At 37.3% G+C, this 17,048-nt stretch overlaps 1 protein-coding gene across 1 annotated transcript in view; it reads left to right on the forward strand.

Moving 5' to 3' along the window:
* ASXL3 (ASXL transcriptional regulator 3) overlaps nucleotides 1-17,048 on the forward strand; it is a 129,475-nt gene that overhangs the window by 49,575 nt on the left and 62,852 nt on the right. Inside the window, exons 4-5 of the mRNA XM_015855545.2 lie at nucleotides 10,955-11,063; nucleotides 12,387-12,498. Of these exons, the coding sequence (XP_015711031.1) occupies nucleotides 10,955-11,063; nucleotides 12,387-12,498 (221 nt within the window). The remainder of the gene's footprint in view (nucleotides 1-10,954; nucleotides 11,064-12,386; nucleotides 12,499-17,048) is intronic.

The following is a 17,048-nucleotide window of genomic DNA, read 5'->3' on the forward strand; positions in this document are numbered from 1 at the left end:
AGTAGTTAAGCATAGGAGGAGGTTGTCCAAAGAGGTTGTGAGGGTTTCATTTTTGGAGATTGCGCAAAACTGAGCTGGACAGATACCAGTCCAAGTGGCTGTGTTTTGAGCATATGGTTGGACTGATGACTTCTGGAAGTTCCTTCCATTGTAAATTAGCTATGATGATATGAGTGTGTGAACCTTGGTTCAGCTCAATGTTCTTAAAAATAGCTGTGTGTGTATTTTGCATTTGACTAAACCAGTAATATGTTGATAGCACACACAAAATATTCCTAGAACAGTACAGAGAAAGTTGTTGTTGTGGAGGCTGGCCAATTAAAAAGCCAAATTAAATAAGAGAACTTGGGATAAATTCATAGAGGTCCCTAGTGGAGTATGATTAAATTTTAGAGACCAAAAGGCATTTGCGATTGCTGACTGTGTCTTGTTCGGCATAGTCACTTTACTTTCCTACTTTCCACATTAACTGTATTTTAACAGTAAGCTTCAACCAATTTGAAGCCAAGAATATTTGGAAGGCTGGTTTCCCCCCCCCTTCCCCCCCCCCCCCTTCTATGCATTGCACATTTTGTGGCAATGTTTTTCTTGGGCTCAGTCCACTTCTGATTGTAGAACAGTCATTACTTCATTTTTCTAAACATATGTATTTAAAACCCACAAGGGCTTGTGAAATCTGATGCTAAAATAAGACATCATGTATATCAAACCCCTGGTTTCTTTAAGAAAGCCATGTTTTAACCTCTACTGCAGTTTCTTTCATGTGAGAGGAATTTATTTTTTTCTTTTTATAATTTTGTCCTTTGTGCTGATCTTTGGTATTAGAGTAAAAAATGAAAAGTGGACTACTGTTTTTTAATGAGATCAGTTAAAACTATTAAAAGGAAACATTTTATTAAGAAAGAAAAGAAAAAAACCAACATATTCTTGCAAAGGAAGTAGCTGGCAAGAGAGAACTTTATTATTTGACCAGCGTAGGAATTCGTTACACAAAAGAAATCAAAGTTTCTTTCAAGTTGTGTTGAATGAGGAAGGTGTTCTCCATCCACAGGACACTGTAGCTGTTGTGACCACATCTGATACTCGTGGATTTCTTGTTCTTTTGGTATAACTTTCTTTTTGAAACATTTTTTCTTTTAGAAAGATTTCAAAAAGTGCTCTTCCAATCTTTGCCCATGTCTTTGAAAAACACATTTAAATGCTTCCCCTTGCTTTGGCTAGTGTTGCTTTGTTCTTGTGTTGTTTGTTCTACATCTAACAAAATGGGAAGGTTTCAAAGTACAGGAATGCCTTTACTGTATATCCATTGTTGGTTGGTTTTTTTTGGAGATTTTTCTTCTCTAAGAAGAGAAACCTGAGTTTTTCCCAGGTGTTACAAAACACAGAGAAAGCGTAAACATTCTCTGTAAAACATGTCTCATTTTCTTTGTGGTTGAGGAATGCTTGTTACCATATGTGAAAACCGTTTAAAGAGGTGACATGGTGTTACAAGCATGCTTTGTAGATCCTTACAGATGTTTGGAGAGACAGACTCAGAGGAATGACTGACAGTGGACAAGGGTGATGTGCAAAAATATCAACTAGTGACATCTAAATTTCTGGGAAGCATGTTTGTGTTGTTCTGTCTGCAGTTTCTAATGTGATGTTCTTAATATGGTTTTGTGTGATTTTCATTTATAATTCTCTTCGTGTTTTAAAATAAATTGTGATTCTTGGGGAAGTGTATATCTTGATAAGTAACGTGCCTATTATCTTCAAGTTTGACACTATGAGAAGGTTTTCCAGTTTTTCAGGAGATACGGTATATTTTCCTCTAGATATCAGAAAGATTAACAGTGTTACGGAATGCCAGAACTTCCTACGTCAGAATGATAGAGTGGGTGTCCTGGCCACAGACCATAGAGAGTTCTCTTAAGATAAGGGTGGAAACACTGAACTAGACCGAACTGTCTGTCAGAGGCTGTTGTACAGAGTAGAGGGCAGATCCAAAGTGTTTTCAGTCTTTACTGGAAGAAAAAAGCATCAAATATAACATGGTGCTACAATACAGCAAAAAGGTGATTAATAAGTGAAGTCTAGGCCAGTATTTGCAAGAGTGAACCAAACTTTTAGCTACTGAGAGACAGTTAGAAGACAATTGTTTAGTCACATGTGGTAGCTCTGCTTTACCAAGGAACCTGTGTATTTTACTGGACTGTGTGGGTGACTTTGTTATTGAGATTTTGAGCAGCCTTTTTGATTGTCCTGCTAAGAAATGCAGAGAATATCCTTGCACTATGCTTGGCTTGAAGGTGACATCCACACTGAGTTTCTCTCCAGTATTGGTCCAAGTTATTTCACATTTGAAACACAGTGAAGAGATTTGTTTTCTTAGTGATATAACAAGTACTTAACTGTGATTCCAGCTGCTTATAACTCCCTTGCAAGCTACAGTGGGCAATGTTCAAGTTCATTTCTAAGTTTCCTGCTTTAGGAGTCACTACTTGGGTTAACTTCAGTGAAAGCTGGTAGGTACACTCTGCCAGCTAGAGACAGGCATGAGGTATCTGTGATGAACATGTTACATTTTGGCATGTCTATTAGTTGTTGCTCTTTTTTAGATCACACTAATAATATATCTGTTGTAGAGAACAAAGAAATCTGTGTAAAGGCTGGATATGAAGCAGTTTCAGCAGTTTGCATGGGATCATTTCCCACCATCTTTTGGGATCTCCTTACATTTTGCAAGAATTTGTGGCATGATAGCAGTAAGCTCTCTGGCTACTTACTCAGAAATGGCAGCCATGCTTGTGATATTTGGAGGCTGAAAGTCAGGTGTTAAATGTGAAGCATGAATAGGAGCAGAGATCTAGAAATTTTTTTTTAGGGTACTGCCCAAATGAGAACAGATTTGATGGTTATTAGGGGCAAATTAATTTTAAAGAAATTCATAAGCTTTTTTTTTGAAATACTTGTAAATACCCAGGTGAATTATAGAATGTTTTGTGTTGGAACAGACCATAATGATCATCTTGTTCCAACTTCCCTGCTGCAGGCAAGGCTGCTACCCACCATCTCAACTGCCTGGGGCCCCATCCATCCAGCCTTGCCTTGAATGCCTAGAGGGATGGGGCACCACAGTTTAACTGGGCAGCCTGTGACAGTGCCATCACCCTCTGAGTAAGGAACTTCCTCCTAATATGTAATCTAAATCTGTCCTCTTTTAATTTAAATATATTCTCCCTTGCCCTATCACTATCTGACCGTGTAAAACGTTGCTTTCTCTTTTGTATATAAGTCCCCTTAAGTACTGAAAGGCCACAATGAGGTCTCCCTGGAGCCTTCTCTTCTCCAAGCTGAACAAGCCCAGCTTGCTTAGCTTCGTAATTACTCCATCCCTCTGATCACCTCATGGCCCTCCTCTGGACTTGCTCCAAGAACTCCATGTTGTTCTTGTGTTAGGGGCCCCAGGCCTGGACACAGTACTCTAGATAGGGCCTCACAAGGGCAGAGTAGAGAGGGACAATAACCTCACTTAATCTGCTGGCCACCCCTCTTTTGATGCTATTGGTCTTTTAGGCTGCAAGAGTACACTGTTGGCTCATGTCCAGCTTTTCATCTACCAGGACCCCAAAGTCCTTCACAGCACTGCTGTCAGTGAGTTCTTCCAATCTATAGACATACCTAGGATTGCCCCAACACCCAAGTGCAACATCTTGCTAAAGGAGATTCCTGTTTAATCTCATTAGGTTCATAAATTGGGAGGACTTACATTAAGATAAAAACTTAAATGTATATTATCGAAACAGTATAAATAGCATTTATTATTTATTATTTTTTATTATTAACTGTAGGCTCTTCAGTTCCTATAAAAGGCTTTAGAACGTAGTTAGATTTGACCGTCATACTTACTGTAGGTATTTAGTATTTTCTGTAGTGCAAATTAGAAGTCCTTTTAAAATTCAAAAGCCAATTGGAACTTCAAAAAGATTTTTTTTTCTTTGTTCCAATTTATGAGTAAAACTTTGTGTGAAAGGCTGAGATCTACCAGCTCAGTAGTTTCACTAGTCTTCACAGAAAACGAGCAGATGTTTCCCTAGCTACCCTACTACTAACACTGTAAAACAGCATGTTTTTATTGTCTAATAAATTTAGCTGGCTGCATAATATTTTGAAAAGTCCCCCTTCTTTTTTTTTATATTAAATATATTTAGTGCTTTTTAATTCAATATTTAAAAGCCAATGTTCTAATCAAATTCCAGTTTCTTTCCAAAAATAGCTTACCAGGCTTTTCAGCTTTTAGTAAGATGTGATTGCTATTTTAACATCAAAAAATACAATTATTAGGTTAATTATTGTAAGTTAAGTTGGATAATTGCTGAATGTATATATAGTCTTCTGATTAGCATAAAGTAATACTACATTAAAGTTCTATCTATTTGCTGATTGTGGTATATTAATCATTTCAAGCAATGAAAGAATTAACCTCCCAGCAGGAAAACAAATGAAAAAAATACTAAAGCAAGCTTAAAGTTAATTGTTCAAATCAAGTTTTCTGTTTGATAATTTAAATTAGTTTATTTTGGATTAATATGTTTAGTTCATGATTTTGCTGTCTAATGAGTTCAAACAAAATTTTACCTAGAACACACAGTTTTTAGTTAACATTGGATGAGAAAATGGATTTACTTACAGTCTTCTTATGCAAGAGATCCACAAAACATAGGGGGAAGACGTGGAATGAGGGCAAGACTTCGGTATCACATGATTTGAATTGTTTAGACTAACTTGAAACTTCTGCTTCAGAAAAGCTTGCTGAAGATTGATGGGAAATTTTCTGCTGATCCTATGGCTGTCCTAGTGTGGTTTAACCTGGCAGGGCAGCTCAGCACCACACAGTCATTTGCTCATTGCTCCCTTCCCAGTGAGATGGTGGAGAGAATAAAAAAAAATAAAGTAAAACTTACGGGTTGAGGTAACTATTTACTAAGATAGAGAAAAAGAAAAAGAAACTAATTATGGCAAACATACATATCTGAATGTACATAACAATTGTTGCACACGTAATTGCTCACCACCCTCTGACTGATTCCAGCTAGCCCCCTGAGCGGAGGAAGAGTGAGATCAACTTCTGCTCTGTTCACACTCTTTCCATTTGATGCCGTATGGTATGGAATATTCTTTTGGCCAGGCTAAGTCAGCTGTCTAAATTCTGTTCCTTCCTGGCTCCTTGGGTCCTTTGCTTGTATTGGTCTATACAATAATGCTTAGCATAGAACAGAGTCATAGAATTGTAGAATTGTCAAGATTGGAAGAAGTTTCCAAGAACACACTTCAGGGCCTCGATGTCTTTCTTGTAGTGAGAGGCCCCAAACTGAACATAGTACTCAAGGTGCAGCTTACCATTGCTGAATACAGAGGGACCATCACTTCCTTGCTCTTGCTGGCTACACATTTCTGATACAAGCCAGGATGCCTTTGGCCCTCTTGGCTACCTGGGCATGCTGTTGGCTCATGTTCAGCCGAGTGTTGACCAGCACCCAGTAGCAGCAACTATAAACATCATTATTATAAAAACTGTTTTTCCCCTAGAACCAAAATATAGCATCATACCAGATATGGTGAAATAAACACTTCCATCCCAGATTAAACAAATCCAGACACTTAAATACAGAACACCATCTCAAGGTTTTTTCAGTCTCCTACTCAGTAGAACTCTGGTAGTTCTTTCACCTGGGCTCAGCCCCAGTTCCAGGGCTGCAGCAGCACTGCTCATCAGGCATGGCTATATACAGGGCAGCAGCTGCCTGCCTGGAAATTAATCTCAGGCTTAACATTTCTATTTAATAAAGAGATAAAGAATCCTAGGAGGCTGTGCTGGACTCATTCTCAAGAGGTCATTCAATACCAGTGTTAAGACTGGGATGGGTTCCAGTATGTGAATCAGCCAGGACAGGTGTTTATTTAATCCTCTGATGAAAGTTATTTTACAAACTTCCTTGTCTTGTTCTAGTGTTGATTAAAACAATAACAGTTACTTTCACACTTTCAGACAACCTGAGAACTTTCTTTTTCTTCCTCCAGTGGCTATGAAGAATATTTATCTCTCTTGACTTCCAAAAGCATTTTAAATTTTCTGAAAAATTACAGTTATGTTTACTTTTACTCTATTAAATCACACAAATATGTTTTCTGCAACCTTTCTCCAAAGGTTCTCATTAAGTAGGCCCAGCATTTGACATCCACTAGCACCTAACTTAACCAAATATTTACTTTTTATGACTCTCAGATGGCAATCCAGTTGACCCATTCTGTTAATACAGTTGTGGTGCCATCATTACCTTCTGATTTGTTTTACTGTGCTCGTTTCTCTCCCTTTGACTTGCCATGAATATATGTATTTTCAGTATTTGATTTTGTATAGTAGCACTTGCCATTTCTTTTGACTGACTGTAATGTTGTTGATTTTTCTCTGTCTCCAGTTCACTGATATATCTCTTACTTCAGGTCTTTCTTCCAGGGGTACTTTGCAATCTCTTGATATAATTTACGAGTGTGATAAGCCTATTTTAGCTGTATGACTTCCTATCAGGTCTAGAAATCAGTTATGGACCCTTTTGCTTTTACTTTGTTTTATGCTTTGTGATTATTTGTGGATCTGTGAGATGATTGCAGGCAAAAATTAATAATCACATTTATGGCAGCGAAATGCTTCTCTCCCAGCACTTACAGTCCCATTTAAGATCCCATCAGGAACTCTGGGAAGCTCTAGGAAGGAGTTGAAGGGCTTGAAGTGCTGCCTGCTTTGGGGCCAGATGCCCTGCTTGCCTAGCCTCAGGGTGCTTCCACTGCTTTCCACACTGTATTGGATGGACAGACTGGCTTTAGGCATCTCATTTTCCATATTTAAAGCATCTCATTTTCCAAGATCATCATTTTTCTCTTGGCAAGCGGTCTAGCAAAGGCCATTAGAATTAAAAGTATAACCATAGAAGCTTTCAGGGTTTCTGACAAAACTATGTGTTTGAGACGTTTTAAATATACAAATAAATTGTGGGTTTAGTGCTGTTTTTAAGCAGGAGGCTGTCAGAGGAGAAAAGCAACAGAATGCTCTCACTGTCCATGTTTTTGCAGAGCTTTCTGCATGGAGGCCATTAAGACTAGTGCTTGGCTTCAGGTAGCACCAGCTGCATGACCAGCAGAGGGAGCCCAGAATCACAAAATGTTGGAATTTTTTGACTGGGGAGTTGGGCTGAGGATCTTGCTTTTATAATGTACAGAAATTTTGTGACATTATTTGGAATAATGATTGACTGCTTCCAATATAGAGATTCTGAGGAAGAGCATATCTAAAACTGTGAATTGCTTAATGTCTTTTAAACGATCAAATTGTAATTAGAACTTCTGTTTTGGATAACTCATCGGTATTTTCTTTTTTTTCTTATGTTGCTGCTTGTTGCGACTCCATATCACCTGTACAGAAAGTAAGTAACTTCAAAGTATATATGTTTCTGCAATTGTGCACGTATAAGTATACTGTTTCTATGTTTTTATGTTTTTATATAGTAAGCATGCCAGCAGAAAATGGTAAATTTTAAATACATACTACTGGAGGTGACACTATATATATGTGTGTGTTTTAAACCACAGCGTTTTAAAGAAGTCTCACCCAAGAGATCATAAATAATATAGAAGTTCAGCATCTGGAGGCTGTAGATGCTAAATATATTCCTCATGTGTAGGTTACGGCAACAAAACTTTCAGCATATTGGGTGAAAATGTGTTATTGCTATAAAAAATCACAGATACCAAGTTGCAAAGTAGAGAGTTTTTGTACCCAATTTGATTTTATGAAATCAAAGTTGAACCAATTTGGAGCATTTAGAAAATTTTGGTAAAGTTGTGCAGCATTTCACATTCAGAGATACTCACAGCCTTTTATTTGGCCATCCTTGCCTGCTCTATTAATATATGCCAGCATCTCTGACAAGAGTGAGTATGGCCTTAGGCCTAAGGAGAATTCAGAAAGTATTCAGTAAGTATTACATACTACCCTATGATTCAGACATCAGTCTGCGTCATGGGTTCTTTGATTGCTGGGTTTTCTAACTGCTGCTCTTTGTGTTGTGATAGCATGTACTGTAAGCATGTCCATTACCCCTTGTGGGTAATGACTGGGAATTTTAAGGATGCCTGTGCAGACAGAATAGGCTTAACATGGGTCTGAACAGCAGTGATAAAGGACACCATGAGATTCCAGTCTGAGCTGCTAGCTAGGATCCAGATTATTATTTGGTTTTCAGCTTAAGGGTGTGTCTTTTGTTTTGTGCCCATTACAGACATATGCAAGTCTGCTTTTTAAAAGGAGTGGATACAGCCCCTTGGTTACAGGCAAAACTATTTCAGAATTGCAGATATCTTTACGAAACAAGCATAATAGTTAAAGTACCTCTTGGCTCCATAGCTGATGCAGATTTCTTTGTAAGTCTGAGAGTAGTTTCTATTGTCCACTTGCCAGTTGGCTAGACTTTGAAGATTAAGATATCTGCTGTGAGCACAGTAGTGGTCATGAGATATTGCCAAATCCTCTGTTCTGGGTTCATTCATCATGTATCATTTTAATTGCTTAATGATATCTATAAATAAGTGAGGGATCTAGAATTTCTACATAGGTGTAGGAGGATGAAGCAAATCACTGCCTATATGTATGCAGAATTTTGTTTCTTGTTGATGTCTTGAGTTTGTCTTCTACTGCAGAGTCAGCAAGTTCTTTCTATCTTGCAGGGAAAGTCTTAATCTGTGATAATGTTTAACTGAAAAGATCCAAGACTGTGAGGGTCTAAACTGCCTCATGTTGTGTAAGCTACCATATGGAAGAAATTATGTAGCTAGAACTGCTCCATTAAAAGCCCGTGTCTTTGCTTGTCAAACATTAATACAGTATGAAAAATGTGTAAAGAGAGGTATGCTACGTATTCCAAAACTTTATAAAGTAATTATTAAATTCAACTGAAATGGAATCTCTTAGTATCTTCTGTGCTACTGTTAGCAGTATCATTATAGTTCTGAAATACTTACTTTTATATTATGTTACAGTATTATATTAAAACCAGATGTGGAATTAGTTTTATTTGCCCTCCCAAAAAGAAAAAGAAACAATTTTTTTTTTTAGAATTTTCATATTGGATGATCATATTTAGAATACTTACAAAGTACATTTATGTTAAGTAGCTGATATGCTTTTCAACAATCACCATTTTTACCTGTACGTTTGATTTTGGATGTAGTAATGTGACATGTTGGGTGACCAGTAGTAGGTGAATTATATTCAACAGGATGCAATTATATGGGGCAAAGGCTTCAAGATTAAGGAAGGAAGATATATATATATTGGATATAAGGAAAGGTTCTTTTACAGTGAGAGTGGTGAGGCACTGGAAAAGGTTGCCATGTGATGTGGTTGATGCCCCATCCCTGGAGACTTGCAAGGCAAGTCTGGATCAGCCCTGGGCAGCCTGATGTAGCTGTGGTGTCCCTGTTCATTGCAGTGGAGTTGGGCTAGATGACCTTTAAAGGTCCCTTCCAACCCTAAGGATTCTATCATTCTGTTATTCTACCACATGATCTGTCTTGCCATTAAATTTATATATGTTCAGGAAAGATGAATCTTGTTTTAACAGAACTGTATGAGTTAACACAAAGCTTCTGCATACTGTGAAAGAGGGCAGTTTCAATTCAGTTTTGTATTTAAAAGACTAGTCTTGTGAATTTCAAAAAGAACATTTTGTTACATCACGTTATAAAGAACAGTTGTTTCTGATGGACTTCTAAAGCCCTGATCTTGCCTTATAGTTGAGTATATAATCAATCCTGAAATACTTAGCAGCATGCTAAATTTAATGCGCAGGCATTGTTCCACTTAATCAAGTGGAATATATTTACGTGGCTCAAGATAAGTGCGCATGCAGGCTGACGACCCCAGGGAAGAAGCACAGTTTCAGAGTCAGTCCCAGCGTATTTGTTCAGCAGTCAGTAAACGAGGACAGAGATGTGACAGTGCATCTGTACATCTTGTACTAACATTTCAGTTTAAAATTAAACGGAAATAAAACATTTCTGATATCAACTTTTCACCATTGTCTAGGTGTATCCGGAGTAGAAACATCTGCATTCCTTTTCTGCCATATCCATGCATATTTAATAAAGAGATCTGTGTACAAGTACTGTTTTTTTTTCTTAACACATTGTGTTTCTTGTTAAATAGTCCCTTAACGTGCATTCCACAATGATATCATGCTTAATTACTACCTTGAGTAGGTCAGTCTCTTAATCGTTGAGACAATTCTAATTAGGAAAGATAGTGCTTCACAGAAACATATAAATGTGCTTATATTTATGTATAGTAACGCATGCTGACCACATTAAGCCTGTATAAGGCTTAACTATATATCACTTTTAATTTTAATGCGTTCTTCTTTGGCTCCATGTTGTTCTTTTATTGCCTTTTATCCTATAGGATGCAGCTGCCCATGAACTTGGTGCTGTTTTGATCATTCATGTGCAGCAGCCACGTTGTCTGTAACATTTTAAAAATGAGGCTTCATGGTGTTATTTACAAAGTAATTTCACATAAATATTTGGACTATGGTTCTCTTTAAATGTGGAGCTGGTTGCTGTATGAAGAAAAGCATAATTATAATTCACAGACTTTTTGCCTCGAGCCTAGGGGACAGATGCATATGATTAAGTTTGAAACTGGCCTGTTATTGTAATGTAGATGTTTTCAGTGTTGAGAGAATTTAAAAAAAAGAAAAAAAAGAAAAAAAAAAAAAGAAAGAAGAAAGAAAAAGGAGGGAAAAAAAAAAAAGCCAGGCAAGCATGATTTGAAAAAAAATAAAAAATAGACTGAGGGAATAGTTTTACAAGAGGCACTCAATCTTGGACTGCTTTATTTTTGCTCAATTTTATTTTTCAGTGGAACTTCTCCATTAGCTTGCCTGAATGCAATGCTTCATACTAACACTCGCATAGGTGATGGAACATTCTTCAAAATCCCTGGGAAGTCCGGACTCTACGCTCTCAAAGTAAGTTTAAATGCTGTGAATAGAAAGTACATGGTGCTATTAATCCTCTTTATGAATGTTTCAATAGATAGAAAGGTAAACAGATTAGATTCTTTGGAGAGGAAATGACCTGATAGTCCTACTAACTGCTTTCAGATGTCTTTTAAAAGGATTTATAATGAAAGTAAACATTGAATGTTTTATCCTAGATAGCGTATACATGTTCTTGACTTTGGCATGTAGTATTAAAAACATGCAGCTTAACTAAAATGCTGATTTGTCAAGAGTTTTTCACAGAAAAGCCATTGTTTTATGAGCATTCAGATCAAGATGATCACAGATTTTCTTGTTAAATAATTGTATTAATGTTTGATTTTTGAATGGTGAAAAATGGTTCCTGAGTCTAAAAAAATCAGCATCGTATTTTCTGCTTGCATCATTAGTTTTGACAGGGAATATAGTGATGGCGTTCTGTCTTTGTGCTGTTTCTTTTCTGCTTTATTTGTTGTTCTCGGTGTGTATCTGGTGATTTCTGTGTATGACATTTTTTTTATTATCCATGACCAAACTTGAAGTGGCTTCACAGTCAAATTGGAGAAATGTGAAAAACTAGAGTGAGACTGTGTTTGGCCACCTAAACGTAGTTAATTAAAATTTGAAGCTGGGGGGAGTGAAATGGAGGCTCTTCTGTAATTTATGGCAGACAGATCACATGTAAATGTTTCAATCCATAAAACCATATAGATTTGTTTGCCCCCGTTAACCAAAAATTCTGTATATGGGATTGAGTTAATAGGTTTCCATTTCCTAATTTACTAAAATAAATGCTGTTGTTTTGCTTTAAATCTGGATATATTCTTGGCACAGACCCAAGTATTCACAATCACTCCCATGCTCGTGAGCTCCAGGTTGCTTTAGCTATTTGAATTCAGGAAACAGCCAAAAGCTAAAAAGAAACATTAAAGGATTTGTGTTTTGCTGCAGCATTCTGGACACTCAACTCAAAGACTCGGATTTTTAACAGCCAAACAAGGCTGTTTCTGTTAAAAGATTTAAAAAAATAAAATAAAATGTGGAAGAACTTGCATTTTATTTGACAGTTGTTAAATATAGAGTATGTTTTGACTTCACAAAGTAGCTTTTTTTTAATTTTAATTTGCAAGTTGTTTCATGAAGGTCTGTTTGTATGTTTTTTTCTGGAGTAACTCACAAGCATGTTTCATTTCATTTTTGTGAAATGTAAACATATGAGTATACGGCAGTAATTTATTTTTGGAGATGCAGCAGAAACATATCTGATATTGTTCTTGTTAATTTTAGTTTTCTTTTTAATTTTAACCGCAGAAAGAGGAATCAACATGCCCTACTGATGGAACATTGGATTTAGGATGTGAATCTGAGTTAGATGGCACTGAAATGGCTGAGACAAACAATAATAATGGAGAAGAAAATGGTGGTAGGTGTTTTAATTTCAATTTTAGAGGACATGTTTGGGGGAAAGGGTATTGTTTACCGATGATATTCCTGGTGTGGTTTCTAAAGAGTGATGTTTTGCATGCAGAGGGCTATTTCTGAGTGTCTTCTTATCTTTTGTGGCCTTATAAAGAAAACAGGAATGCCAAGTGTCTTAATTTGTTTTGTCAAAGGTAGTGAAGGTGTGTACTGAGTAGGTAAGTTTTTAGTTTAACATTTTTTGTTCTAGGTCCCATAGCTATTGAGTAATGTAGCCTGTTAGGCTTTAGACTTGCAGTAAACAGACACTGGTGTACCTCGCTGACTTCAGTGTGGGCAGTGTCCCTCAGTACAAGACATTTCTTTCAGATTCTCCTGGATACCATGTTTGCATAAAAAGATGTGGAAGTTTTGAATCTTGCCTGTGCTTTTTTTTCTTTTTTTTCTTTTTTTTTCTTTGAAATAATGACAAACAGAAATATTGCAGGCACTTGCATCATAGAATCATAGAATGGTCTGTGCTGAAAAGGACCCAGTGATCATCTAGTTTCAAAACCCTTGCTATATGCAGGGTCACCAACCACCAGACCAGTCTGCCTTGAGCCACATCCAGCCTGGCCTTGAATGCCTCCACGGATGGGGCATCTACAACCTCCTTGGGCAACCTGTTCCAGTGCCTTAGAAAATATATGTATTTTTTATTTTCTAAAGGTAACAAGTGTTCTTAAAGAAAATACTTTTTCAGTCATCTAAAATGATTTGCAAGTGATATAAATGAATATTCTTATTAGATGTACACTCACGTAATGCTTGTGAAGTGAGTGCTTTACACAGATAAGAGAACTTTGCAGGGACTCTGAAATAAACTTTCCCTTTATCAGTTCTCTTCTGCCCACCCGCTTAGAAACTGACCCACTGCTGGGCACAGTGTGCAGCCTTCTGTTTTGGCTGACTTCATGTATACTGAGGAGGTGTCATGTTTACAACTAGGACATGAAAAGGCTCAGTTCTTGGCTTTTTTTTTCTTTTATATTTTTTTCCTACTACAGACTTCCTGTTTGATCTTGGATGACTTGCTTGGCTCCCATGCTGCAGCCATGCAAGACTGATACTGTTAAGTATTGCTCCTCAGTAGCAATGAAAAGTCTCAAAATGTTCTGTGGTAGGAATAGCGGAATTACCTAGGCCAGATTGCATTGAATCTGCCGGTGAAGTTATGAGGCTTGACTGAAAAACAACAGTCATGAATTATTAAATAGCTCTACTATTTTTTTACAGTTATAAGTTAGACTGTACATGTACACTGTTTCTATGCTAATGCAGTCTACACTGAATGTATAAATTGTACATAAATATTTGTGGTTCCTCAGTAATTCCCATCTAATACTCAGACAATTAGTTGATGGATATTTCTTTAATTCGCAGTAGGAATCCAGCAGAGAAAAACATTTTAGGTACAGATAGATAGCAGAAGTAGATATTACTTCTTATGAACAAGCAAAAATAGTGGCAAAAACATGGCAATTATTTAGAAATGACAGAATGTAAATAATGGTGCCAGAATACCAGAAGTAGAAAATTGTTGGGTTTTGACTGCATAGAGGCTGCATACTATATTCACAGTTTGCACTAATAGGAACCATTCTAGCGCTTATGGTGACATAAGAGACCAGCTGCTAAAATTAGACATTTTAAACTATTTAGTATACAGAAGTCATTTACACTTAGACTGTTTTTACAGCGGAGAACTTTTCCTCTTGTTTTCTCTTTGGCAAATCTTGAAAAACTATGAGTCTGCATTGTATTTAGAAAGGCTAAGGCTGGGTAAGATCAATAAGGAATTGGAGACAGCATATCTTGTATCAGCCAGGTGATATAGACATTAGTTTTGTTTAACATGTTAGGTAATAGGTTTTCTTGAGACTGAAAATCTGTTGCTAAAGTCATCTATATATATACATTGATATATATTTAGAATTCTGTTAGACATACACACAAGAAGCCTTTGCTACCAATCAACAAGACCTGGACATCCTGTAGAGCTGGGCAGGGAGTAACCTGTTGAGGTTCAACAAGTACAAGAGTAGAATCTTGCACCTGAGCAAAAATAACAGCATGCATTAGTACAGGCTAGGGGATGATATGCTCAAGGGGACCTCAGTGGAGAAGGACCTGGATGTCCTTGTGGGCAATAGGTTGGCCACGAACCAGCAGTGTGGCCTTGTGGCCTGGAAGGCTGATGGGATCCTGGGGTGCATTAGGAAGAGTGTGGCCAGCAGGGTGAGGGAGGTGATCTTCATCCTTTTCTCTGCTGTGATGCGGCTGCATTTAGACTACTTAGTCCATTTTGGGCTCCCCAGTCCAAAAAAGACAGGGGTCTCCTAGAAGGAGTCCAGCAGAGGGCCACAAAGTTGAAAAAGGCCCTGGAGCATATTCTGTACAAGGAAGGACTGAGTAACCTGGGTCTGTTTAGCCTGGGGAAAAGAAGACTTAGAGGGGAACTGAGTCATGTTTATAAATATCTAAAGGGAGGTGGGAGGCAAGTGGATGAGGTAGTGGGATAGTGATAGGATGAGGAGTAATGGCCTAAAACTTGAACACAGGAAGTTCCATATGAACATGAAGAACTTTTTAGCAAGAGGGTGATGGAGTGCTGGAACAGATTGCCCAGAGTGGTCATGAAGTCTCCTTCTCTGGAGATATTCAGGGTTTGTCTGGACACCCATCTGTGTGACCTACATACAGTAGGGTGCCTGCTGTAGCAGAGGGGTTGAACTCAATGATCTGTTGATCTCCACTCCAACCCCTGCAATTCTGTGTGTTTTCAGTGTACACTTGGCTTAAAAACAGCATCAAGACAAAGAAAAGCAGCCAGTTCTAGATAGATTGAAAATTACAAGTTACTAGTTCTGAAGAGGAGTAGGAATTACCATCCAAAATGGTGCTCTTCTGGGAATGTAATTTGACCCCTTTTATTCAAGATATTTATTGTTACTTTCTGAAAAGTATAAAATTTTTCCTGGTTAAATTTATTGATAATATGCGATCTTGAGACCTCTCTTGATTGCTTTGTAAATGGTTTTAGTTGGATGACATGAGTTTTACTGGAATTTAAAGTAAATCAAAAAGGTTGTATTTGTGCAGTGGAGATATGTAGCCAATAAGTCAGTAAATGTGAAAATCATTTAAAGATCACAGTAGGAAAAGAAATTGAACACAAAGAAGATGCTTTTGCTAATTAGTCTAATGCAGTTCTTGGACTGTAATTCCGAAAATATTAATTAAGGGTTATAGTAGGTATAGTGTTTGTTCTGAATACGGCACTAGTTAAATGATTATTAGTGTACTGTATTCACTTGATCTGTAAGAAGGAATAAAGAAAAGTAGGAAAGAATTTATAAAGGTATAAGAAATCCTGAGTGAAGAAATCCCTCCATTGCTTTGGGGAACTGAAGAGCACCAGTCTAGTTAGTTTATCAAAAATGAGATGACTTGATCAGTTTGTAAATTTTTAAGAAACATTATTTCTATAGAAAATATTTAATCTAGGAGAAGAAATCTGATGAAATGTGCATCAGTTTAACTGTACACACAAATACTGAGCCTTTTTTTCCTTCCAGGAAAATGATCCATGGCATAAAAAATAAATAAATTAAGAACATTCAGTACAAAAAACGCTTTATGAAAATCTCCAACTTGTGTTTTAGAAAAGGTCAATAGACTCCTTTCAGCCTTGATACATGTGATACATATAATAGTGGACATTGTTTGCACACCGTATTCTTGGTTGTCTGACTGCGTTTTTTAATTTGCTTGTTTCCAGTGTGATGGAGTCCAAAAGTTCCAGTTCTGACAGAGTGATTAGATATCAAAAGAAGTTGTTAGTAAGGGTCTAAACAGTGTTTCTTTAAAGTTATTTAGTTGGAAAATGAGTTTGGGACCCTCACAGATGAACTGTGGCAACGGCTTCAGTCCTTTTGTCGTCATTTAGATGAGTCTTCAGCTTTCTGACTAAAACGTATCAGCTGACATTCAAGCAGAGAAGAATCGCACTGTCCCCCGGTAGGCAGAGTATAAATGCAAGCTACTGAACAATTTTATTAGCATAATGCTGTAGAAATTTCTCACAGTTATAAATGTGTGACTTGGCAAAAGCTCCAAGCCCACATCAGCTCTGCTGAACTGATAATAAAAGAAGCCACACCTCGGGGCTTTGCTGATGCTGTAGAGAGATCTCTCCTTCATCCCCTTCGTCTTTCAAGGCATGTGATAAAGAAATATTATGTTACAGTTGATTTTGTGTGGAATGGGAATTCTACAGAATGTCTCTAATACTTTTCCATATCTTCTTAGAAATTCTGCTTCGCTCAAACACAAGGGCAGCATGTAAAGACTCAGTAAAAGAATTAAAATCCCAATCTCCATTGCCTGAGAAAACGATTATTATAATATTTTTTTTGCCCATCAAGAAGATATTCTTTTCTCAAAAAAGCATTGCTCCTTGGGGTTTCTGAAGCCAGACGTAATCCATCAGGTGTGGAGAGTGGCTGTTTG

This window comes from Coturnix japonica, chromosome 2, assembly GCF_001577835.2.
Source record: "Coturnix japonica isolate 7356 chromosome 2, Coturnix japonica 2.1, whole genome shotgun sequence".
NCBI classification, from domain to species: domain Eukaryota; kingdom Metazoa; phylum Chordata; class Aves; order Galliformes; family Phasianidae; genus Coturnix; species Coturnix japonica.